This window comes from Mastacembelus armatus, chromosome 3 (genome assembly GCF_900324485.2).
Source record: "Mastacembelus armatus chromosome 3, fMasArm1.2, whole genome shotgun sequence".
Taxonomy (NCBI): Eukaryota; Metazoa; Chordata; class Actinopteri; order Synbranchiformes; family Mastacembelidae; genus Mastacembelus; species Mastacembelus armatus.
The window spans coordinates 5,902,564-5,928,464 of record NC_046635.1 but is presented as its reverse complement, the minus strand read 5'-3'; the positions used below and the strand labels follow the sequence as shown (position 1 = coordinate 5,928,464).

At 39.9% G+C, this 25,901-nt stretch overlaps 3 protein-coding genes across 17 annotated transcripts in view; 1 reads left to right on the top strand and 2 right to left on the bottom strand.

Moving 5' to 3' along the window:
- The window catches only part of LOC113137873 (protein TANC1-like), a 29,772-nt gene extending 27,050 nt beyond the window's left edge, over nucleotides 1–2,722 (top strand). Inside the window, exons 27-28 of the mRNA XM_026319803.2 lie at nucleotides 594–694; nucleotides 849–2,722. Coding sequence (XP_026175588.1) covers nucleotides 594–694; nucleotides 849–2,202 — 1,455 coding nt within the window. The 3' untranslated portion in view covers nucleotides 2,203–2,722. The remainder of the gene's footprint in view (nucleotides 1–593; nucleotides 695–848) is intronic.
- An 886-nt stretch (nucleotides 2,723–3,608) lies between these two features.
- On the bottom strand, nucleotides 3,609–13,723 carry wdsub1 (WD repeat, sterile alpha motif and U-box domain containing 1). 5 transcript variants are annotated; one of them, XR_003296418.2, is made up of 14 exons: nucleotides 13,541–13,676; nucleotides 12,492–12,903; nucleotides 11,007–11,194; nucleotides 10,321–10,407; nucleotides 10,072–10,165; nucleotides 9,527–9,560; nucleotides 9,371–9,411; nucleotides 7,678–7,784; nucleotides 7,511–7,528; nucleotides 7,057–7,083; nucleotides 6,467–6,646; nucleotides 5,150–5,284; nucleotides 4,773–5,005; nucleotides 3,609–4,622 (listed from the first exon to the last, which is right to left on the bottom strand). XR_003296418.2 is itself a non-coding variant. In XM_026319805.2 (13 exons), exons 2-13 carry the CDS (start codon nucleotides 12,887–12,889, stop codon nucleotides 4,854–4,856), a joined length of 1,461 nt encoding a protein of 486 aa, XP_026175590.1. In that variant the 5' UTR covers nucleotides 12,890–12,903; nucleotides 13,663–13,723; the 3' UTR covers nucleotides 3,609–4,853. The 5 variants fall into 5 exon arrangements, 3 of the variants coding, with proteins under 3 accessions (XP_026175590.1, XP_026175592.1, XP_026175589.1); XR_003296417.2 differs by having other exon boundaries at nucleotides 4,779–5,005; XM_026319805.2 differs by having other exon boundaries at nucleotides 3,609–5,005; nucleotides 13,663–13,723.
- Nucleotides 13,724–14,715: 992 nt separating this feature from the next.
- The window catches only part of baz2ba (bromodomain adjacent to zinc finger domain, 2Ba), a 62,633-nt gene continuing 51,447 nt past the window's right edge, over nucleotides 14,716–25,901 (bottom strand). For 5 of the 11 annotated variants that reach the window (XM_026320431.2, XM_026320437.2, XM_026320434.2 and 2 more), the window contains 18 exons: nucleotides 25,458–25,523; nucleotides 24,981–25,121; nucleotides 24,258–24,512; nucleotides 23,643–23,866; nucleotides 23,053–23,127; nucleotides 22,743–22,974; nucleotides 22,583–22,645; nucleotides 22,154–22,298; nucleotides 20,956–21,770; nucleotides 20,573–20,825; nucleotides 20,201–20,356; nucleotides 19,742–19,902; nucleotides 19,390–19,616; nucleotides 18,586–18,721; nucleotides 18,321–18,467; nucleotides 17,364–17,662; nucleotides 16,366–16,509; nucleotides 14,716–16,177 (listed from right to left, as the gene is read on the bottom strand). In XM_026320431.2, coding sequence (XP_026176216.1) covers nucleotides 16,021–16,177; nucleotides 16,366–16,509; nucleotides 17,364–17,662; nucleotides 18,321–18,467; nucleotides 18,586–18,721; nucleotides 19,390–19,616; nucleotides 19,742–19,902; nucleotides 20,201–20,356; nucleotides 20,573–20,825; nucleotides 20,956–21,770; nucleotides 22,154–22,298; nucleotides 22,583–22,645; nucleotides 22,743–22,974; nucleotides 23,053–23,127; nucleotides 23,643–23,866; nucleotides 24,258–24,512; nucleotides 24,981–25,121; nucleotides 25,458–25,523 — 3,696 coding nt within the window. In that variant the 3' untranslated portion in view covers nucleotides 14,716–16,020. Of the gene's footprint in view, nucleotides 16,178–16,365; nucleotides 16,510–17,363; nucleotides 17,663–18,320; nucleotides 18,468–18,585; nucleotides 18,722–19,284; nucleotides 19,617–19,741; nucleotides 19,903–20,200; nucleotides 20,357–20,572; nucleotides 20,826–20,955; nucleotides 21,771–22,153; nucleotides 22,299–22,582; nucleotides 22,646–22,742; nucleotides 22,975–23,052; nucleotides 23,128–23,642; nucleotides 23,867–24,257; nucleotides 24,513–24,980; nucleotides 25,122–25,457; nucleotides 25,524–25,901 lie in introns of all 11 variants that reach the window. The other 6 variants (XM_026320426.2, XM_026320429.2, XM_026320433.2 and 3 more) reach the window with 2 other exon arrangements.

Here is a 25,901-nt window from a genome sequence, read left to right as displayed (position 1 = left end):
TGGAGCACATAATGTGATGTGATAAGGTCACTCTGGCAGACTGAGCACACACTTTTCCCTTTTGTCTCAACAGGGGGTTATTTACAGTGGATGTGCAAGTAGGCTGGTTAAATCCACATATTATATCAGAACGCAGGCAGTAAGAGAGAGACTACATGATACCATCATTAAACATTCAACACCCATGTTCGCAATCTCACACTAAAGGCTGCCACTTTGGCCTCACTCTCAAGGACAGAATCACAATATGTTCATGCCATACATATTCACCCTGAGAGTGAAGATGAGACAGTGAATACCTGCAGGAAAAACAAGCAGTTCTTCATCTGTATCTCTCCCTCACTTTCTGTTCCTGATCAATAAATGCAGGGTGACTTCTGTTTCATTAAATGGCCTTCGATCTTCAGGTCCATGTTATGAAGATGCAAACATAAACATTTAAACATTTCTTTTACTGGAATAGGCACAGATGTTTTTTTTTTTTTTCACTCGAGACTAGTTACTTACAGAAACCACACACCAATCCAGAGGGATTTTAAATTTTTTTTTTTTTTACTGTGTGCTTTAATGGACTTTTCTACCTGAAAACACAGGATTTTGGCATAGCTGAGGAGTTTGCAACAAAAGCACTGGAACTCAAACCCAGATCTTATGAGGCATATTATGCCAGAGCACGGGCCAAGAGGAGTAGCAGGTACAACAATATTAAATTTCTTCAAAGCAGAATCATTTTGTTCAATAGAAAGTCATTCTTGCGAGAATCAGCAATGCACATGGATGCTACATCTTTGTTGCTGTAAATTCATTGTTTTTAAAGTTCCTTTGTTTGTTTTCTCTGTGCTCTCTAGGCAATTTGCTGCAGCACTGGCAGACCTCCATGAAGCTGCACGACTCTGTCCATCCAACCGGGAGATCCGACGCCTGCTGGCACGGGTAGAGGAGGAATGCAAACATCATCAGAAGATATCCAGCAATAATTCAACACAGGGTTACAACAGGGACCCCCACACCCACCACCATCAAGGCACAGAGGAGGAGACTGACATCTATTCACAGGGAAGTCTAGAGAAGCAAATCCCAGCAGAGCAGACTGATGTAGAGAAGGAGGAGGAGAAGGAGGAAGGTGAAGAGGTGAGCCTGCAATGCGGGAAAAGCTCAGAATTTTGGCCTATGAATCCATATGCTCCAAACAGGACTCTCCCTGGAGGTGTGGCCTTTGGTTTAACAGATCAGGCACCATGTTTTCCTCAAGAGGAGTATGTACAGAACCAACTGTTTGTGGACATGCCTGAGCCAGTGCCTGCTGTCAACAGACAGGCCCAGAACCAGGGCAGCAGGACTCATCATCACTGCCACTCCCTTCAGTCAGGGAGCAGAGTTGGGGGAAGGCCTTTCTCTCTGTGCGGCCCCTCCAGTCCTCTGCCCGGTAGACACATATCCACCTCCCTCAGGCCTGCACCAGTGCTGGGTATCGACATCAGCCCTGGATCAGCCAATGAACACTCTGGACACAGCCCCACTGAGCACTATCACCCCATGTCCCCCAACAGCTCCTCCCCACCTGGACCTCTCCAGATGTACCAGCCCAGATCCTCCAGCTTCTCCAGGGGTTCTGACAGATTCTCCACCCACTCTGTGGCTCTGGATGGCCTGGCTCTTGCATTGGGGTCTGGTATGGAGGTCAGGAGGGAAGGGGGCACGTCAGGCTCAAGGGGCTCTAGCTCCAGCCAGGCCTCCAGTGGAAATCTGTCAGATGGTGGCAGGCAGCAGGTGCTGGATGCCCCATGCCCCCTCAAGAACAGTGGCAGCTTCAAGACAAAACCTGAGATGAAGCCTCGACCTTTCATGGGAGTAATGGACAAAGCAGCACGAGTCCAGGGCCAGCAGACCTCTGGCCTGGGCAGACAGGGACAGGGAGGAGGGGTGGAGAGTTTCAGTATGTCAGTCATGGAGTTCCAAGGGTTGAACAATGAGTTCAAGCGTGCCTCCTTCCAGGAGCAGCTCTCTGGAAGTCAGGCCAGCAGCCAACAGGGCCGAGAGTTTGGAGAACGGCTCTACCAGCGAGATGCCAGAGGCACCACGTCCTCCCAGCTACGCTTCCCAGATGGGAGGCACAGACAGGCGAGCCTAACGAGAGACAACCCAGCTCTCCATATGGCTCCTATCAAACCCAAACGTTCATTTATAGAATCTAACGTCTGAATACAATTTATCAAAGCACATATACAGGCTGTTTTTAACAAACTATGTCACACACAAGGTAGCAAGGGATACTGGTTGGAGAATAGTACCCTTCCCTGAGCCTGTTTTGTTATGCTGCTGCACTGCATTTTCAATCTAGAACCAGTGTTCAACTCAGGCTACTACGCTTTTGCTTACATGTCTACAGCTACACTAGTGTATTCAAGAAAACCAGACATACCTTAAGTGGGGATTTAAAAGAAATAAGTATTACATTGTCTCAACTTTAATTTATTATTTTAAATGTAGAAGGCAGAGAAAGCTTTGTGCACGAATATACAAAACCTCATGCTATTAGTTGCAGAATATGATCATTTCTATCGTTGTGTCTTTAAAAAACATCTATATTTGTACGGTGTACACTATATTTGCAGATTATATATTTCCCTGTAAGTGGTTAACTGTCAGCATTACAGGCTTCAAAAGAAATTACTTTGTGTACTTGAGATTCTTTTTCTTGTTACATTTGATAAAAAATGCACTGTACATGACATAGGTGGAAACTTCTTATCTTAATCTAATATTGAATTGATTGCTTCAATATTCACAGTATGTTATTTATTTTTGCATAGCAGAGAACATATTCATATGAAGTGTTTATTGGTTCATTTGGACACAGAGAGAGCATTTACAAAGTCATGGTTAAAAGACCTTAAGAGACTTCTTACACTGCTGTATGTCCATAGTTGTCCTATACTCTTTTCATTAATACTATGGATTACAGAATGCTACCACATTATTATTGTGGTATAATAAAAATATTAATGGAGTACTGCATTTCTACATCTGCTTTTTCTACAGTATAATCTATAAGATGTTGCATAAGCTTCAGAGTGTGTGTTGAGAGATGAAAGGTCTAGTCCTCAATACAAGCTAACTCATCTGACCTGACACTTAATCAAACCATCAAAGTAAACCAATTGTGCGCCTTGCATATTTGTATAGATATTTGTATATTGTGGAAATGTCTTCATTAGTGTCACTAAATAGTGGTTGTTGCAAACCCTAAACTACCTTGGCAAAGCACTAGAACCCACTGGGTTTGTAAAAAGCTATATCCAGCAATGTCCTGGCCATCTAACCAAAGCAAACATTGTAATGCATTGTAATGTAATTTATCACACTGCAGATCACTAGATATAATCAACAGACTGAAGTGTGAAAAGCTTGTTGCTTATCCAACTTCAACTCAATAGCCTAGTCTGCAGCTCATGCTTTTTATTAATCAATAAATAGTAATTAATAAAATGTGAGAAGTTTTTTTAACTACAGCTTTTAACTACTGCACATCTCAGGTTTTGTCATGAAACTTGTTCAGCTTTGTTTATTTTTTTACCAAGACAAACAGTTGTATGATAAAATTTGGGCAAATTCCATATGTTGTTGATTTTTGTGTAACAAGAAAAGAAGTTAATACAATCCCTGCAGCAAAGATATTAACACTAAACATTTCTTCAAACATTAAATCACTGTTTCACATTTTAATTTGATTAACTTAAATCCTTTGCCAACTGTTAGGCATGTGGGTGGAAAATGGTTTGTGTAGCAGCCAGTGGTACAGCAAAGACTGCACAGATAGCGGGAAGGATGGATTTTATTAAATGTCAATAACTTCTAAATGAAACTGTCAAAGTCAGTCAAGAAAGTGAGAAGAGTTTAGCCTCTATAACAGGACAATGATCCAAAACACACCTCAAAATCAACCTTCCACTACTTTAACAATAGCACGTTTTTAGAATGGCTCTTATTGAATATTATCATAAATCAGTGGTAAGGCAAACTGGGTGAAAATTCCTAATTGCACAATACAAAAAATCTGAGCTGGCTACAAAACATTTGTAAAAGTTGGGAGTATATGCCAGGTGGGTTACTAAGTGTTGACTTTCTGACCAAATCTTTGCACACACCACAATTAGAGGGTTTTTTCTGATTTCTAAGCACATTTTTTATGTCTGTTTGCTTCTTTTCACTTCAAAATTAACAAAATGTGGTATATGTACAGGGGTGCCTTAACTTTTACATACAACTGCATGCAACTCATGTAATGGGAAAAAAAAGCAAAACAGCTGCCTGTGTAAGGTAAGGGCAGTGGGATCACCAGAAAAGATGAACTTAATGAAGATCATGGGATCAAAATGTTATTCATGTGAATTTATAACTTTTTTTTTAAATAAGGAGTGTTCTGGTCATTTTGAATTGTTTTTTTTATGTTATTGTTATGTGGTTTCTCACTAGCAAAGTCTAGAAAGTCTAACATTTGCAAAGCAAAGAAAGCAAGGTATTTTTCCAACCATATCAGAGCTACAAAGTGAATAATAAATCATTCTTCAGATGGCCAAAAGAAGCACTCCACTGGGATGATCACATTGGTCTCTTCTTCTCTGTTGGCCATAAAAACATGATGTAGATATAATATTTTAATTCCTTGCTGTAAGTTCATCTTTATGCTCCCTGGAGTTAAAAAGAAGCTTGACATCGAAAAAAGCCATTTGGTGTGTAAATGTCTCAAACTGAAGAAAATCTAGACAGACCTGTACCTGTAACGTATTCTAGTGTCTCTCTACTTCAGGTGCAACATTTGGGGCAAACAGGGTCAGATGTTCTTTCAGATACTAGTGGCTGGTCTTCCAGCGGCTGATGGCCATCTTCAGGGTGTGGTTAGAGGTGAGCAGAGTCGTCAGTAAGGGCAGGTTTGTCATTGGACTGGAGCGGTTCTTGGTGTTTATCCAACTTTCGATAGCTTCTCTTTCATATGAGTAGCCATCTGTTAAGAAACGTCCAAAACATACCCAAATTACACAAGACAGTTTTGGAGTCTGTGTCTCATGATCAGACACTAACATATTATGTCAGTGTTTTATATCATTCTATGTAAAATGTGACATGGAGAAAAGGTCTGATCATTTACCAGCAGCAATGACTGGTTCCTTCATCAGCTCTCTGGTGATTGGACACAGGAATTCATCAGGAATGCCTGAACACAATGAATCACTCTTCAGCTCCTCCACCTTCCTTAGGAGTTTACTGCGCAGGCCTACTGACTCTACAAACACACACACACATTAACAAACACACACACAACAAAGAGAATATGTAAATGTAGGAAAAAGCTGAATTGATCAAAACACTAACATATAATAATATCAGAGTCAAGGGTTAAAACATCTGCGATTCTTGCGTGTAGCATGTTTCACTCTTGGATGGCAAACATGAGCGTGGGTGAGAGTGAGCATGGTGGAAACAGACCATGTCTTCGGTCCATTTCCGAGTTAAGCACAAAGCAGGCACTCGAGTGCATTTTGTCTGAATGCTGTTGTGTCAGTAACATTTTTCCTCAGAACATGACCGCCACATTTACAGAAGCTTAAAAATGAACGACGGTACAGAATAAAGTCAACACCAGCTAAACACAAAAGGCTTCTGTTTCAGAAGATAATACCTCTGTTCATCATGGTGCTTCTCTAGAGGGAAGCAGCATAACCACCATTGATAAAAACATCTGCTCATGTTTTTCACTGCAGTAGTTAAAACATGTCACCACCGTCTAAGTTAGTTCTACAGAAAAGTTGTCATTCATGCTATGTTACTAAAAACAGAACAATGTGAGCATAAGCTGTCACAGCACAGAAGCTGTGTAAACTGAGGAGTGATTGACAACAAACGTGGGATGGAAATGACGGCATGAATATACGACAAACATTTGCAGACAACATGACGAATACTGTCCTATCTACTAGACTAACATCAACAACATAGCACTCCTACACTTGTCAGAAAAAATATATATATACTTAAAGTCTGATAAAGCATAGTTTCTAAAATACCCCTTTTCAGACCAAGAAGGTCCAATGATATTAGGTGTAATTCCACTTTATATCTTACGGGAAATATTGTTTTGGGGATTGGGTTATGTAAGTGATGAAGTGCTCCAGATTAAAGTCAGAACTGCTGAAGCCCCAGAGCTGACTGCTTTTTCAGTGTAGCCTAATATTATGTAATCTTACTGAGTAAAACCCCCATCAACATTCATTCCTTCACCCTTACTTTAATTTAATGTGCTGCTTTTTATCCATATAAATAGGTACAAAAATCCTAATCCAGAAAGACGTGTTAAACACATAACACTGAGTTAATTTTATATTATACAGTACGTTCAGACAAATGCAAGCATTGGAGCAATGCAAGAATGAGGGACTGAAGAAGTGGCATTGCACTCACTCCTCACCTATGTGCAGCTCTGACGCCAGTGTTTCCTTGGTGAGACTGAGCAGCTCTGTCCCATCTATGTTGTTAGCTCTGAATTTGTCCACCAATCCCCCGAGGCCTTCTTCCACCAGCCACTCTGATACATCCTCCTCTGACCAATCGCTGACCAGCAGCTTCAATCGGCCTGCTGACTTTGTCCCTGAAGGTGAGTCAAAGCAGAACGGTCAGTCTGACAGCTGCAGCACCTTTTAAGAAATGGCTAAATCTAAATGACTTTCTTGGAATCCTGCTGACTAACTATTGATTAGGGGCTGTGGCTATCATGATTTGTATAATCGTATAAATAAAAATCTGCAGGTTCCATCGACATTTTCATTTCATCAAGAAATCAAACTGAAGGGTACAAGGTCCTTACCTTGTACACTGCAGCCAGAGGTTCAAGCTTAATACTATAACAAAATAGGACTTGGCACTCACTGGTAAACACATGACCATTCCCAATTTTATATTATATATAATATTGTATAATAAGTGTGTATTATTGTGTATTATTTATATGCACCCCAGTGTGCCATACTACATGGTAAGGTATAGTTTCTTCCTTTTTACCGTCACTTGATTTCAGAGCAGTCTCTTCTGAAACACAAAAAGCAATAAGTAAAGATTTAGACATGAACACTGTAATTGAAAATTCCAGTAGATTTGCAGCACACAGGAATGAAGAGTCATTGAAGAAAGAAAGCACAACACCTGTGTCCTTCACCCAAGATACACCTAGTTTAACACATCACAACACATGGATAAGATAAAAGCTATGTATACTGTGGTGTAAGTTTCCAATAAGCCTACTAAATCTTTAACTACAGAGCTGTATTTCTTAAAGGCCCCAGGAGAAAAGAATATATAGAGCATCTTAAACATTCATAACACTGGGGAATGAAGACAAAAACAATAAAACCTGAACATGAACAGCTGAATACTGTTTGCTTTTGTTGAATGCCTGTTATTTTTCTTTACTTTCAAATGCCAAAAACACAATATTAGATTTAAAAAGAAAACTAACCAGGCAACGACTTCCCACCTTTCATTGGACACAGAGTGCAGTAAAGGAGACAGAAACAAAAATAGGTTACATTAAAAAAAATACAAAAACAAAAGTAATTAATCATTAATGTAATTAATGTATAGATGTTGGGGTGATGTTTGTGTGTATGATTATGTTTTTCCCACCATGACCACTGCATCCATCCTCCAGTCTCCAGATGTTTACAGTTTTATCCATAGATCCTGTAGCAATTAGTGGTGACGTTGGAGAGAAGGAACATGCTGTCACATACCTGCAGCAGACGACAGTAATCACTAATTGCTGGTTCAACAATGAGACTTAACCTTTGCTATGCAATAACAAAACAAAACAAAACAAAACAAACAAAAAAAAAAGACTCAAAAGGAAGTACTTTACAGGGAATAAGCAACCAAAGGGAAACGCCTAAGTCCTAATTTATAAATTACAAAGCAAGAGAACTGAAGCAAAACTGAAGAGAAAAAATATAAAAGAAAGATGTAAAGACATACCGTAAAAGACAATAGTGATTCTGTGTAGGTCCATTCAAAGCATTCAGAAACAGAAAGTCGCAAAATCTTAGTCCTGAATTTTCTAGCAGTCAAAAGGACCGCTTGAAAATCTGAGGCTGCAGTTCAGCCCTGACATGGTTAAAAAGTGGGCACTGTGGCTTCACACAAGGTCTAAGTATATAGCAGTGATTCTAATATATTCCACCAGACAGCTGATTCAGTGATGACTTAAGGCTGCACTAAGATCTAAATAAGGATTAAAACTGAATTTGCAGTAGATTTAAGAAAGTCGAGTCAACCTTAATGAAGACAGTCTTAAGCTGGATTTCTCTGAAATGTTGATCCTGAAAAGCCAGTTGGCTTCAAACAGCATCTCTAAAACCTCCAACAAGAATTGAGAGAAAGACACACTCTAACCCAACTTCAGGTCTCACATTGTCATACTATCAGTTTGTCTAAAGTCTAATCACTTTCCTGGAGGCCTTTTGTTAAATGTTGCGATTAGCCTTTTGCTTTTATCCACTTTCCCTCAACTTGCCTCATCTATTTCCACTTCATGTAGTGATTTCCTAAAATTACATAAATTTGGCCTAGTGAAAGGAAGTGAGGCTGCTGCATTTCGCTCACAGGTGGTTGGATAGATGTATAAACAGCTTAAAAGTATGATCATTCACCTGTGGATTATATGTACATGTACATGTAGGGGGCAGCAATGTATTGAGAGCAGTCCCACCTTTTTCTAAAAATGCAAAATGCCTGTTGTGTGACCTCACTACATCACAATCTTTTAACAGTACTGTCTGCAGTGATGTCCCTACTGCTGATATTCTGCTGGAAACAAAGGGCTGAATGTTAAAAACTATTCAGTGTAACTTAACTGTTCAGTCTCATCAAATCTGTTGAATTTAGAAAAATAAACTAAATTGATCCAGTAATGTAAAATACACAATCAATCGCTGTGTTTTTGAAGTGTTAGCATTGCAAAGCCTCTGTCCCAAATGTATGGTTATTTAAAAAAGACTGGATTTGTGTATATTCATAAATAAAAGCGTGAACTTCATCACTTCAAAGATTCTGCAAATGTGCAAGTGATGGAGTAAATACAGAAAAAAATGTATTTCACATTTCACAATGTGACATATTTTATTAAACTTTTACTTGTTGTTCTTTTGGACTTTTGCTAATTTACAAATATGTGCAAGGATGTTAAATTACATAATCTAGATATTCTGTCTGGAAAGATGAGAGAACGATGAAAAGTTTATTTGGCACCTTTTATAAATTCATGCTTACATTCAAAAGGAAAAGCAACTAAAACTGAAGAAGCCAGATATAAGTGAATATTTACCTCTCATGCTTGTTCAGTTGGTAAAGTAAAACTGCATTTTCCTGAAAATAGACAAGTGTAGAGAAAAACAAACATGTTATGTTTGGGGTAGTGTTTACTTAAGTCTGTCTTAAGTCTATTACTCCAACATTAATCGGTGAAAGGAGAGGTACTTACAGCATCATAGATTGTAACAGTTTTATCCACAGAGCTGTAGGAAAGTAAAAGACAAAATTGTATCTAATCTGGCAATGTTTTATTAATCATATCATATCACTGACACAATATGTTTAGATCTCCAGTCACTAATCAGAGGAGAAAGCAATCCATGTCTCCCTCCAGTGGCTGCAGCGAGGTACTGCATTCATATTTGTAGGGTGGCCTATATTATTTGTCCACGCAAACAATCTATATCATATGAGTCTCTGATATGATAAAATAAACACAACATGGATGCTGACCTACTTAGAGATTGGTGTAAAATATAAATTTAGAATAACAATTTCCTGCTTATTTTTTGAGGGAGTAAGGCTGGTTAGACATTAAAGAGGCATTTTTTGCATGTTTTAGCCCATCACATACAATTTGTGTAAAAATTTCATAGTTTCTCCTTTCTGGTGACAACTGATTGAAAATGTTCATGAAACCTTCTTGAAAGAAAAAGAAACACTGATCTGGACAGAAGATGGCTGGAAATCAGTAAATCAATCAAAAGATCTTACCCAGACACTAGAAGCTGCCCATCCGAAGAGTATGCACAGGAGAGGACTGGAGCCGACTGGGCAGTTAATGTGTGTAAAAGCTGCATCTTATAAGCTAAAAGAAAAAAAACTGTAGTCAAATTAACCAGCAAAGCATAAGGGAGGATGGTTTTTGGATTAAGGTCAGAGTGTGCTGTGAGTAATGTCACAGTAGTTAAAGAAATTGGGACAGAGAAATATCTTTCAGTTTGTAAAGATATGTCACTTTACCTTCAGGGCTGAACTTGGTAATAGCCCAGATCTTCAGGAGACTGTCTTGTCCACAAGATGCTAAACGAAACTGTACAACTTGACCATCTAAAAGACAAAAACAAAGCAACAAACACTAGTGCACAATAAACACATCACTGACCTTATGCAATCTTTCACAAATTTTATTTAAGACAACCATTAGGAAGATGTTATTACCCGCAAGTGTAAAATTACACTGAGGCCAAACAAATCAGCTGTGCTACACTTGAACGTTTGTCACAAACATCATCATCAACACCACTGGCAGATTATGTCAAACCTTAGAGTCACAGTGATATCACCTCATACACTATAATCTTGATCCTCTATAAGGGATGACTAGTGTTCACTATTTGTTTTAAAACTGTAACAGCATGTACTCTAGCTAGGTTAAATTGATGGTTTATATAAAACCCAACTGATAAAATAGCCGCAAGCAGCAATGTGCAGTAAATTTCGTGAGTTTTCACCCATGGGAACCAGTTCAAAAATGGCAGCGGGAGACAAATAATAATAATAATCATAATACTTGCAGAAACAATAGGGCTTCGCACCACCGGTGCTTGGGCCCTAACCAGTGGGCCAGTCCATTTGCATTTCAGATATGCAAATGGATTTCTTACTTACAGTTTAGTAGTTGATAAATACACAGCAATGGCTCTCACCACTGAGGATTCTGGGAGCAAAGGTGCAACAGGTGACACCCAGGTCATGGGCATTCTTCTCTGCATGGAGCTGGTTCATGCCCAGATCCCATAGACGCAGGTCTCCATAGGTGGAACCCGTCATGAACATCTGGCTGCAGGGGCTGAAGGAGCAGGCTACCATTGTTGTGTCATTAACTGCCCCAGTCCTTCAAAAGCACAACCACCACAGCCACATTTACACTCCACTTTCAAATCAAGTCAGCTTTATTGTTCAAGTAAAATAATACACCATGTGCAGTAATAGCAAACACTAAGGCTTCAGCGTATTTTGTCAACTTTAATGTTCATCTGTTCAAATTGTAAGCCTGCAGGCAACAGACGACGCCATCAAAAATTAAGACAATAAAACTGAAGGTGTCTGTTTTAAAGAATGTGTTAAGTACACAATATTAGCTTACAGCATGTCTACCTTCCATTCAGTGAAATTGAAAACTGGATAATTTTACACTACAGACAGTATTCATGTTACATTGAAAAGAGTTAGTAGTTGAACTGCAGGCAGAAAGTGCACCACCCTCTGCTATGATGCTGCAGTGCACACATCCCCAACTGTCTGCAGCTGTCATTAGAAAACTGTGACCGGTCTGGCCTGATATCATGTTAAAAAGGAGTGATCCTGTTGCAGCTATATATAAACATCCATCCATCCATTTTCTATACCCGCTTATTCCTTAACCAGGGTCACAGGGACCTGCTGGAGCCTATCCCAGCTCTCTTTGGGTGAAAGGCAGGGGTACACCCTGGACAGGTCACCAGTCCATCACAGGGCCACATAGAGACAAACAACCTCACACACTCACACTCACTCCTATGGGCAATTTAGAGTCACCAATCAACCTGACATACATGTTTTTGGACTGTGGGAGGAAACCAGAGTACCTGGAGAAAACCCACACAAGCACAGGGAGAACGTGCAAACTCCACACAGAAAGGCCCCTGCTGGGTTACAAACCCGGGACCTTCTTGCTGTGAGGCAACAGTACTAACCACTAACCCACCGTGCTGCCCAACAGAAATTTATTTTAAAAATAATTGTATAGCTTGCCAACAATGTGTTAGCTGTGGTGACATATCACAGTGGACAGAAGCTACACAGATTCTACTGGACAAGCGACTAACCTGGAGGTTCTAATTAACAATGGAAAAATGTAGGGACAATTCATTACAGGTTATCTGCTGCTTCATTCCTCAGTAAATCGGAATGATTTATTATTTATGATTTATTTATGATTTATTAGAAAATGTAAGAAAATTGTAAACATTTCCCATTGATTTTATAGATAATTATAAGATATTAATTTCATAATGATGTAAAAATACTGGAAATACTCACATTTGAAAAACAGTGAAGATTGTGTATGTCTACTCAAAAATGATTACAACACTCAATTGGTTAATTATTAATCATTTCAGCTCTGGAGAAATGTCATCTTTGCATTTTACCTGCATAGCTGCTTGGACGGGAAATCCCACAGGGCCAAAGTACCATCAGAAGCACCAGACACCAGGTGGACAGAGTCAGGAGAGAGGGCACAAATCCTGACAGGGCTGCGACCAGGATGCTCCAGGACTGCCTCGACCTCACCCGTGACCATGGACCAGACCACCGTGGTTGCATCTGTCGAACACGAGGCGAGGAACTGGCCACAAGAGCTGAAACAGCAGCAGTGGACGCTGTAGCCATGCCCTGACAGCGGTGAGAAAGGCACCTCTGAGAAGTCATGAATGTTATATATCCTGAGAGTTTTATCCCCAGAACATGTGGCTAAGAGTTTGGCTGAGAAGGCACACCAGTTGACATCATCTCGATGGCCTTGTAAAGTGCAAAGCAGAGACGTCATTTGTAGAGGTGCTCCTAAACATCAGAAAATGAGAATGAGACATTCATAATCAGTACACACAGGAAAAGTGGTTCTCTTAATTCCAAAAACACCTGAACCTGGTAACAGGCTCATGAAGACATAATATAAAACTATTCTCTTGTGGACAATTCACCTGTCAGTTTCTGTTTATTCACACACTGTTAAAAATGAAGAGGAAATTAGTACATAACACAACATTTATCCATGATTAGGTCAAAAAGTGCTGTCAGGAAATTTATACCAACTCCCAATTAGGTCTCAAAGCCTAAAAGACGAAGTGCACACATTACTTTGGGTACACAATCACCATGAGAGCTGTGTTAATGTCCCACAGCCTTTAAATATTGAAAAAGCTATATCTTTTTGCTTTCATTCTTCAAGTTCAGTCTTTAGGGAGTCAAAGAAAATAGACTGCAGCAGTATGTGGCTGTAAGAATTGACTGAAGGCTCAGGAAAACAAGCCTTCACAGTTTAATAGATGTTTTGTCTCCTGTTTTTATTTAAAGTAGTAAAACTTCACTCACAGACCTGGAAAACAAACAACTAGCATTTGTATTATTTTAAATAAGCAGCAAAGAAGCCAGACGGACACAAACCCGAGACACAACTTTCTTCGTGTAATTACGTCACCTTTTATTCACCAACGGGCAGAAAACGATGGCGAAACTGCTGAACAAGTAAACCGACGCAGAAAGTAAGATACAATGTAAATGTACCAGCAACTACATGTAAGCACTGCAGCGTCACTTTACCTTTTCCCGTCCTGCTCTCGGCTCAGGTGACTGTTGTTTACTTCCTCATTGAACAGCTGACCGAGACGTAGTGGTACGTCGTCATGACGTAATTGACGCCCGACGTCGAAAAAATGCTCAAATTCTCAATTTCTTAGATCTAAAAATGTGCCTGTTGCAAACTAAGAATATCAGTGGCTGTAAATGCTCTCTCATAGCTATATGTCTATTCATAAATCTTCCGTATAACATACAATATTACTCAAAAACATTTCCTTATAGGTGCCCATTTACAAGAGTATTTGGAAGAAGATTAGATGGGATCTGGCAAATAAACAAACCGCATTAGTATTTCAGGAGTCAAAGTTATTCTATATTAAAACATTACATTGGGTCACCTAAACGTCAGTTGATAATAATGTATCCATACAGCTGCTTTAAAAATATTAATTGTAGAATATTTATTTATGTTAATATTTTGTTTAAATTTATTTTCAGACTTTTATATTCATTTTCTTTTTCACTTCTCTATAATTTTCCATAGATTCTATTATGAATATTTAGTAAATAATGCATGAGGTTTGTATTTTGGGGGGTTTGTATTGTACATCTTTTAAGGTTACTTTTAAAAAGCTGATCGAAGAGATGTTTGAAGTTGTGTAATGTGTAACACCATTCAAAATAAAGTTTTTAAACAAAGAATGTTTTAGGAGTTCTGAAGTCAGAACTTTATAGACTTAAATGCATGACCTATATAACTTTTATATACAACATTAAGTATGACAAATTAGCTACTAAGAGTTCATTTTTCCATATGTACTATTACATGTACTGTTGACTGTCGTGGAATTACTTTTATATTGAAGAAATAATAAAATCAGAATATTTTCAGGCAACTTTCCAATCCCTGCCCCTTTAGTTGTACACTACTATAGAACTGAGATCTTTTCTCATATGTATGCATGTTTTCATCAAAGAAAAAATTATCTGATAATTACAAGATCTGTGTTTTATAATTACAACATGTTTGATCAAAAGCAGTTCTATAGGACAGAATTGAAATAAAACAAGCCGTTTACGTTGAAAAACATCCTTTTAATAGGTCCGTGCCACACACTAGTGAAAAATAAAGCTCCTACAAAAGAATGATACTTTTATTCCACAATATCTTAAATAAAGTAACTTCAAGTACTCTCGACTTGGGTACAAAAAAATCTAGCTGCCTCCATCAGGCCACAACACACAGCAAGGTTCAACACAGTGGTTACAAATGGCCTTAGGTCCTCTGTATTGTGGCAGATTACGAGGAAATGCATCATGGAAGCATAACTGAATGCTTGTTGTTCCTTTTTTCTGCTATGGTGAGGAATGATTTCTGTGTCACTGTCCAACTTTGGAGGCCTTGTTGGATTGAAATCATATAAAAAAATAATATTGTTATAAGAATGAAAACTAAAAACATTAAACATCCCCTACATGCCCCTGTTGGAAGGGTAGGCACTACCAAGATTAAGGATACCACAGTGTTTGCAGAGGATATGTATATACTGTACAAACAATATATATGATAATGCTTTCATCACGTTCACTAAAATAGAATGCTACAATCATTCTAAGGCATAAACAATATCTTAATATTCTTAAACAATTTTTACACATTGTTCCAAACAAGACATAATATTGACATTAATAAACAGTATATACACATGAATAACCATTATCTAACTGTTCCTCTGCTGTTCCTGTAAATAAATGCAGTTTTACAGTTTGAACAAATGAATACAGTCCTCTGATGCCCCAAAGCACTGAACAGTGTAAACAGTAATTTTTTATTTTATTTATTTTTTTTGTCTTGGCTTAGTTTGATATTTGGGAGAAAAAATTATAACACAAAGACACATTCCTTTTTCTTAATTCAAAGCAGTTGAGCTGATTCTTCCTTTTCATAGAAAATGAAGTGGACCTTGATTCATAAATAATTATTACAAAATTAAATACATTCACTATAATACGATTAAATAACAAAAGACTATTTACAAGTAGTGGAAAGTATTCTAGCGCAGACATTTCAGTGACAGTTGAGGATTCATTCAGTGCAGTGTTCTGAGACAGGGAATGGTATTGCACTATGACACCCCATTTTTCTGGGACTCTTTGGGGCTTTTATCCCTGTTGTAATAAATCCAGCGCAACTTATGTAACAACTTTATTTTGTCAAGGTGACATCTCTCTTATGCACATCATGGGTTCTTTATTATGGATCTGACTTCTTCTTCCATCCTGCAAAGCCCCATTCTCCATCAGAAAATACAAATCAAAAGTAAAACCTGGTGCTCCAATGTGAAAAGCTGAGTTTGTGGGGAGAATCTGAATACAGTTTTAGTTTGTTTGTTTCAGAAGCTCAGTCCAGCGCTTCTCAAAGAACTTCCTCATGTTATGACCAGCTCGGCCAATGTCTGAATTGTCTTCATTGAATTTTTCACAGTTATCAAACACCAAGTTGACATCAATGATGAAAGTCTCCAGGTTTTGATACCTGAAAGAAAATGAAAATCTTCAGGTCAAAAACTGCAACATGCACCTGGCACATCACATACTGCAGAGTAACTAAAACTTAATTCTTGACAAAAAAAAAAAAAAAACACTGCTCTGAATTTAAATTCTGTGAAAAAACCCTGACAGCTCTCAGTAGAAAAAGAACAAGGAGAAACAAAGGGAACTCACTGGCTGCTCACAAGCTTCTCACGTATGGTGGAAAAGTCCATCGGTTTTTTGATGACCTTCTTGTAGCCAGGGACCGATTTCAGGTTGACAGGTGTAAGAAAAGGCCATGCATCCTGATGCCGCTCCAACTCAGCAAGGAGTACCCTGTTGAACACAGACATGTATACACACACAGAGACACACACAGAGACACACACACACACGCACACACACACACACACACACACGGTTAGACAAAGACCAAGAGTTTTATTTGTTAGGGAAAAGGCCTTGAATATAACACAGAGGCTTCTTATTTCTTGTTATTTAAAGAAGCGCTAATCAATATTTTTATATGAAGAATACATCATATGTGCCCACCAAGAACTGACTCTGCTGTTCCCCTCAGTTCCACAGTGTTTGTTTGTTTGTTTGGTTCAGGTTTTGGTACACAGTACTACAGATAAAGCTATAAAAACTCCCTGTAAACAAGCTGATCAGCCACAAACAGCAGACAGACAACCAGTGAACATAGCAGAGCATTTAGGAGCTAAAGAGCCACATATTATCCACAGGAGTTGGTGTCTACATGTCTCATGGATATGTAAACAGGCAACTGTTTGCTAAGAAGCTCATCATATCATGGATAATGTCAGTTTTGTGTTTGTTTCTGCTGCCCTCAAGTGGGCAAAAGATAGGTTGAACGGTGTATAAAGTTATTTAAAGTAAAGTAACATCTGTGCTTTTATGAACACGAATAATACCTGACTTTGTGCTTAAAAAAATAACATTCATGTGAGATAATAAAAATGATCATTGGAGTTTCATTTGGAAGCTGGACAAAATTATAAGAGAACCTACAATTTCTGGGTTTCTCTATAACAGAATCTTATTTGCTGATAAAGTAAAAAACACACCAACTCCCTGCAACCCATAGATACAGTCCTATAGTAGATATGGCAAAAAATAGACAAAGAATTTAACAGAAAGACAAGTATGAGCAAGCTGGGGCCACATACCTGCATAATCCCAGGTCCCTGTTGTTGTCTCTTGCCGTCTTGGCTCGCTTCACACACACAGGACTTTCCTGATTAGCTGTTGTCAGAGCGAGTGGACTCTCCTCTGTCTTTCTCTTCCTGCTGGTGTCCTTTGCTCCTTTCTTGGGTGTGCTGCTGGCGCTGGCTGAGTCGTCCTCCGAAACCTCCCCATTACCTGCCTGCTTCCCATTCTTCTTTGCTTCTCCTTTCTTACTGCCTCCCCCACTGGATGCTATTGGTTTGCTTGGAGGCTTTTTGCTTTTGGGAGTTGGACCACTTGCCTGCACAGAGTAAACAAAGTACTGTCTGAGGCCAGGTGCAATCAGAAACAAATAGAATCGTGTCCACTTAAACCTATTAATCATAAATATTGGCCTTTACTAAAATATCAGATCAGTTTATTTTATCTTACACCACCAATATTATTTGGTTTCTTCCTTGACTGCATAAAAACATTACGCAAAACTTGCAATAAAAACAGTGGTTTTCCAGCTTCTGGGTATGAATATAGATGGGGAGTTTTATTCTGACTTAATGGGAGAAATGCCAAATCCATGCAGCAGACAATAAAAGTTAAGAGGAGACATAATAAAACTTTAGGGGAAATGTAAAATACATGCAGATCTCTCCTTGGTTCCTCTCATTGCTACTGTCCACTTTGAGATAATGGTTTTGAAAAGCCACAAAAACAATTAAAAAACAATGTATTTATATTTATTGCATAAATAAAATTCTTCAACAGCTCTAATAAAAAAAAATATCTGTAGTGATTTTAAAAGATAACCTTGTCCTCATAGTCCTTATAGAATGTAGATATTTTGGTAAAGTCCAAAATTACAGTGGTGTGAACACAATAACAACTAAATGAGACAGGATTGATTTTGACTATTCTCCCTAGTGATCCACAGTAGGCAGAAGCATTATAAAAGCAGCTGATACCTTGGATATGCAGGCCGGGCAGTACCAGTCTCCCTCTGGGATACTAGTGATCTTCGGTTTGTGACAGTAAGTGTGGCAGCCTTTGTCACAGCCATCACACAGCAGGAGGAGGTCCTCATTGTCCCCCTTTTTGCACATCTGACAGTACTACAAAAAAAATGCATCCATCAGAATCAAGCAAACACTTCTTAAACAGAGTTAGTTCTAAATGAATGTGTGTGAAATATATTGAGGTTCTGTTTTTTTTTTTTTATCTGCTCCTCACCACTTTCATGATGGACCTCTCCCAGGCAATAGACTTTTGCAGTTGCTGGATACACATGGCCAACTGGGCAGCACTGCGCACTTCACTCAGAGCTTTCCTCCACACCTTCATACCATGGGCCACCTCCTCCTCACCACTGGAAGAAAATGATGAAGGATGATTGGAAGTTAATGAGAAATAAAAGTGCAGTAAACGGTAAACTATTAGTTCATTACTATTAGCCGCCAACAAGACAGCAGACCATAAACAGCTCCAGCTGTGCAGAAACATGAGGATTTGGGGGTGTAGGGTGCTGGGGAGAGGTACACACCGATTTTGCCATGTTAAAGGGAAGTTCATGCAAAAAGAGTGTAGGAGTAAAACCTGTGTAAGTGTATACTGTATAGTGGGAGCTATGAGTATGCCCATAACCAAGGTTACTGATGCACAACACCATGCAGATAACTGCAGAAAAAAAACAAACAATGCCAGTAAACAATGCATGTGCAAGAAATGAAATCGAGTGGAGTCCCCACCAACTCACTCAAAAAACTGCACAAGACCAAAGGGATAAAAAAAATGCAAGCCACCACAAAAACCTGCCATGAAAGCAGCAAAGACCCCCACTTTTTGAGTGATATGGGAAACATAAACCACACACAGAGAGAGGAAAGGCTCTTAGTGGGAGAGTGGGGAGCTTTGGTTGGAGAAATGACCTACCCTTCCCTGTCAGCACTAGTGGATGGGGCGGGGGCAGGGACAGTGACCGTACCCACATTATCCAGCCTGATCTGAATGGTGGTACCTAAGGGGCTCCTCAGGTACCTTCTCTCGATGTTGCGCTCCAGATCAGCCAGACGTGTCACTGCTATGTCCAGCGGGTTGTCCAGGTGACGCATCACCCCGCCCTTCTCCCCCCGCTCATCTGGATGCTCCTTGGAGTCCTTGTCTCCTGTGTTTGCTGACACTGCCGTTGACTTGGTGGTGGGGGGCTTGTGCTCGTAATACACCAGGTCCTCCCGCTCAGATTGAGGGTCCAGGTATGTCCAGCCCTGGGAGTATAAATCATCTGTTCACTCATTTGGCCTTTGAAGACAGCACCTCAGGTGCTCAAACATGTTTCTTACACTACTGACATGTATAGCTGATTCTATGCATTTCAGTGTTTGAATTTTACCTTGACCTGCAGGCTGGCTGCAGTGACCTTTCTCTCCAGTTCCTCTACCTGCTGCAGCATGGCAATGTCCATCTCCATCGCCTGCTCCTCAACACACCAGCCTCGCACCGACTCCACACTGACCTGGCTCTCCTCCAGCTCACGCAGCTCGATCATGGCCACTAGACAGACAAAGCTTAGTCATGAATATACACACAATCACATTCACCGATACAGGTAACCATTAACCACTGCAGTCACAAATATTCATGTTATTGTTATATATTTAATCATAAATAATAGAATGTTAGCAGCATATTCAGAGATGATCAGGGACTAAGCTCCTAAATATAAAATGCATTACAACAAATCTGTATTTTATTACTAGAAAAAGAAATTACTTTCTCCATGCATTTGATCTTATTCAAGAAGCCAAGCAAGATGCAGTGATTATATGCTCAGAAGTACTGACACACTTACCGTCTTTGTGCTTGGTGCAGACCTGGGGGATGATCTCCATGTATTTCTGCATCTGTCTCTGGAGGCCCTTCTCTCTGATACCTCGGATGTGGAGAGCATTGACTAAAGCCCGCAGCTCCTCAATGTCAGACACCCGCCACCACCCTGTCAGCATCTCTGAGACAACGAGCAGAAAAAAGGCATGTAAGCTGAACAAACATCACTGTAAAAACGTCTCATTCAAATATGTTATACCCAAAATAAACTGCATACATCTTGGATTCTTCAAGCAAGTGAAATCTTTTCAGAAAGGTGATTTCATTCAAATAAAAAAAAGACTAAGGTTCACTATACGATCTACTTAAATTTTTCTCAATGTTTTTTGTCACTTACCCTCTGGGATGGGACGAGGCGTGGGGTGATCAAGCGATTTGGGCATTTCCAGGGCAGGGGAGGGCATGGATGGGGTTTTCTCAACGCGAGGTAAAGGGGATTCACTCTTACTGGAGACACTTGCTGCTGTGTTGCCTTCTAAAGAGTGACCCAGCATGGGACTGGGACTGCTACACAGAGGCATGCTGGGACTTATCACGCCACTTGGCCAGCTTCCGAAAGAAACTCCAAGCAGTGAACCACCTGACTTCACCTGGGGTGAAAATTAAAAAAACAAAAGGGTGAGGGATGTGGAGGTAGAGAATAGAAAACAGAGTCACAGCTGACGTGATCTGATACGCAAAAAATACAAGACCTATTTCTATTCCATCCAGCAGTCTCACCTGCAGGGCTGACAGTGGGTAGTTGAGGAGTCCAGCTGGGTGGTGTGGGCTGACAGAGGCAGAGGCAGCAGAAGGGGTGAGAGGCAGGGCAGGGGACGGAGGTGGAGATCTGGGTCTGGCTGGGGTGGAGGATGCCTGAGGAGACATGCGGGGTGCTCCTGGCAGAGTTGTGGTGAGGGAAGAGAGGTCACAGGGATTGCGAGGGAGCAGACTGAACCAGTGTCCACTCCTCTCTGTTAGGACTCTGAGTAGCTGATCGTTGGCTTGAAATGGGAGTTGTGGAGAGGGAGCAGGAGATGACGTTGGAGGAGTGTTCCCTGGGCTTTCACGTGGGGCTGGCAGACATGGAACAGATAGGGAGGTTGTGGCTGGGGGAGGGATATTTGTAGTGTCATTAAAGGTCACCATAGAGGAGGTTGTTGCTACTGCCGGCTCAGCGATATTGCAAATGGGGGAGGATGATTTTACTCTGCTTGTGGCATTAGCAGTGCCCATGGGGCTGCCGTTTTGTCGCACATGGGGGCTCTCCTTCTCCTCCTCCTTCACAGTTTGTTTGCCAGTGTCCTTGTTGACTTCTCGGATTGTGCACCGTTTGGATACACACTCTGGTTGCTGGTAGAAGAGGGTCGGAGAACTTTTCTTCCTCTCATGTTCCTCCTCTTTCTGTTGCTCCAAGCCTTGTGTTCGAATACTCTGCCCATCCAGGTTGGTGGGTTTCTCCTTCCGCAACTCGATCTCCTGAGGTTCCTCCTTGACCCTGACCTCCTCTGCTGCTTTCCTCCTCCTCTGCCGCTCCTCCTCCAGTTCTTCTGGAGCTGCAGGGAAATGAAAGAGACTGTTGACATAGCTGAAAACTCTATTGCTGTAGTAGATATAACAGTGCTGATTGGTCTGTATTATTATTCTATGCTTGCTTTTACAAGATAAGTAGAGCTGTGTTAGAATATTATAGTTTACAGATGGAATCTCAAATTAGTCTTAGAGAATTAAGATAAAGTAAAACATCATCAGCATATTTCACACCACGAAAAATTAGCTCAACATGCAACTGAGGAGGCACACTTACAGCATTACTTCTTTTTTTTTCCTATTCATCAGATCTTTTACTATATTTTTTGATTTCCAGATATTTGAAATGTGCATGAAGCATCATAATATATCAGTACTTTAAATGCAGTGTAGACTGTGTTGTAACTACCTTCACCACTCTCCATGGCTTCAATAAAGACTCCTCCACAGTGGGGCAGTACCCAGTACCGGCGGCGGTAACGGTCCTGACCATACATCATGGAGCGCAAAGAATGGGATATCTCAAATAACTTTCTTCGGGTCTGATGATGTTGCTGCAATGGCACAAAACAGATTCTCTTATTTCCGTAAACACTCATCTGCCACCTAAAGTCCTTTTATAAAAACCATGATACATTAACTATCACATGATATGCTGAAGAGGTTTATTAAGCTAATTAATCCCATCATTCTTCAATGGTCCTATGTTAGTGTGCCTAAAATGTACAAAGCCCATGGTTGTTTTAAATAAACACTGTAACAACTATGCATTCGATGATACACTGTATGTTAATGTCTAATAATTTGCCACATGGGCTGTATATTTTAAAGAACATACCTTAGCTAATTTTTCTATCTGCTTCTCCAACTCCTCGATACTGGTAGCTTGGTCAACGTCATCCTGACATGGCAAAAATAAATAAATAAATAAGAAATTATATTTACCTCAGAGCACAACCCTTCAAGGTAAGCTTTGATAATGAAATTATAATTTGTACCTCATCATATGTCTCCACTTTTTTAACCTTCTTCATATCTTCCTCCTCATCATCTTCTTCCTCTTCTGCTTGGTCATCACTGTCGTCATCATCATCTTCATCATCATCACTGTCTCCGCCCAGCTTCCGCTTGCGTTTGGAGGCAGAGGATGGGGTGCCAACAGACTGGTTTTCTTCCACACCCACACTGGCCTCCCGCTTCCCAGTACGTTTGGCATAAATGGTCCTCAACCTGCATAAAAGCACACAGGTTCAACGTCACAGTACTCAGAGAATTACTTCATACTTTTTAAAGATTGAGAAAACTTACTTCTTTAGTTTTCCCTCCATAATGATTTTGTCTTTCCTCATGTTTGCCATCTGATCTAGGTTCTTGTCAATCTCACTGTGAGAGAAAATAGAATCCTGCCAGTTACATTTATGCGTATGTACATTCATGTTTTTAGTTTTCTCAGAAAGTAATAATAAAAGATACAAGCTCAGGGAGGCTTGCAACTAGCTACAGCTAAAGTAAGAAGTTTAATAAGCCGGTATCCCGGAGCACAAATTAATACTTCCATAATTTCTTTACAATCAAAAGGACAGTATTGCAAATTACTGCTCCCTGCTGCATCTTTATTAAAGCATTTTCCACTGCATCAATAAAACATACCATTTTGGCTGATGAATAATGCTGAATATAACAATTAGTGTTAAATAACAATTGAATATAACAGTTAGTGTTAAATAATATTAATGGCAGATGACACATTTTTTCAGTTTGTGGTTGCTGAATAGGAGTGTTGGTTGTTTAGTTTTTCATTACGTTACTTCAGAGGAAGTAATGTAAACCACTTATAACCAGAAACCTCAACTGTCTGTTGGACAGCGCCATTGTTCAGGTTAACCAGCTGATCCTACCTGATAACAGCTTTGCTGCAGGCCAGCTCATTAGCCAGGAAGCCCAGAATTGAGGCCTTCTGGGCAGGTGTGTGGGCCTGGAAGGCCTTGGTCTTTAGACTGAGGGCCAAAGGAGCCAGTTCTGTATTGGCACAATGGGCTCCCATGTACATCTGTAGCACCTCAGATACATTATCCCTGTTAATGCCGACATTAGTCAGATGGTCACCCAGCATGGTTTTTGTCTGAAGAGGAGGAGAGGATGACAAAGAGGTGAAGTTCATGAACATATCTTGACAAGTTTAAGTCACAAGTTGGACTGTGTTTGTCATTTTATAATTATTAGCTATATAGAACATTGTACATATTAACTTATTCAAAGCAGAGTAAAACATACATAAATTAAAATGTAAAGCGCAAAGCCAAAAATAGAAATATCACAATGTAAAAATCAATCATGTACAGTCCTGAAGTCAAAATAAATAAGAAAATGAATATCAATGCAAACATAATAATTTTAAAGAAAAGTCCCTGTCATATAATAAATCAATGTTAGGTACATTAACTATTAAGAGATTTTCTAAGAATCTACATGCTTTACTAGGCCTACATATTCCGAGTTTTTATCCACCTCACCTTTTGTCCAGGTGGTAAACCAGGATCACAGACTGCCAGAGAAAGCATTTTGACCAAGAGGTCTTGGACGTGACCCATGTTGTCCCCTACATTGAGCAAGCCTTCCTGTAGCATGCCCAGGGTGGGCACATCAACATTCAAATCAAGCCCCAAAACCTTCCCGAAGCCTCGTAGGAACTGCATCAGCATTAGGCAGTCCGACACAGCACGTCCTGGTAGGATGAGTCCAGGAATCCGGGAGAACTCAGGCAGAGGCTGAACAAGGGAAAATTGGTAAGGTTACCATTGTTAACTATGTTTTGCTATTGATGTGTGTGTTACAGTGACAGAAACACATTAAATCCAGTTTGAACTGTACAATTATGATAATACACATCTGTTGACATCTTGATGTATCAAGATGGTGCTTTTCAATTTCTAGTAATGACTGCTACATTAAACAGTACCCTACTTTAACCACTTGGGGGCACACATTTCCACACTTAAAAAAAGTTCATAACTATTTGTAAGTACTGACCCTCAAAAATATGTTTAACTTAGAATATAACAGTAATAACAATAAAGGCAATAATACAAATGATCTGATGGGAAGTTTCATTCTGCTGCTCTAATTCAATATATTTTCAGGCACACAACTCAACTGTCCATGAGTGTGTATGGACTAAAACCTATATTATTATTATTATTGTTAGCACTGACCAGAAGAGGTACTGCTTAAACTACCTTATGATCAGACAAACACATGTCTTCATTTGGCTTCTTCAGTTCCCTTGCTATCTCCAGCTCCAGCCTCCGTTGCTCCAGTTTACGCTCTTTATTCAGCCGCTTCTCATCCCTTTTCTCCTGCCGCAAGCGCTCCCGCTCCTAGAGTCCAAAATTCAAGGGAGCATTAGGGAAGCGAAGTATGTGTGTGTGTGTGCATAAATATGAGGGTGTGTGTGTGAGAAAACAGACAGGAAGGTTTACTTGACTTTGCTGAGCAGTATTAGAATTCAGCCTAATGCTGCTGTGCATTCAAAGGAAAAGTGCTTGAGGCCCAGAATCTTTTGACTTGGTAAGTGTGTAGAAAAAAAAATGAATGGAAGGGAAAAGCGCACAAAAAAGAGAGAAAACAGGAATTCATCCAGGGAATAATGACTTGGGCTCCTTTTATGGAGTGGACTGAGTATTTCTACATTTATTTGTGTGCATATGGGCTACCTCTGCTTTCTTGCGAGCCTCAACAGCCTTCATCAGCATTACATGTTGCCTCCTCCTCTCTCTCTCCTAGAGTGGCAAAAAACAGAAGTTCATTAAGAAGCATGCATTGTACGTATAATACTCAAGGTCGACTAAATTTAGTATGCATTAATGTAAAATTGTGATGCACGGTAGAGGCACCATACTTCAACGGACACAAAACGATGCTTCACGTGTATACAGTTTCACATGTATGGTGGAAGCATAAGTGAAGAGTACAGTAGTACAATGACAACCAAAAAGCAACACATAGATGCGATACAAAGTAGATGTGATGACAGGCTCAAAAAGAGAAGCAGCTGGAATCGGTGACGGTGCCTCTAAACTAAAGCTGACACAAGAAAAGCAACGAAACGCTGGCTGCCAGAAGTCTTCTGAAATGCTATATTAGCATTAAAATTGAAA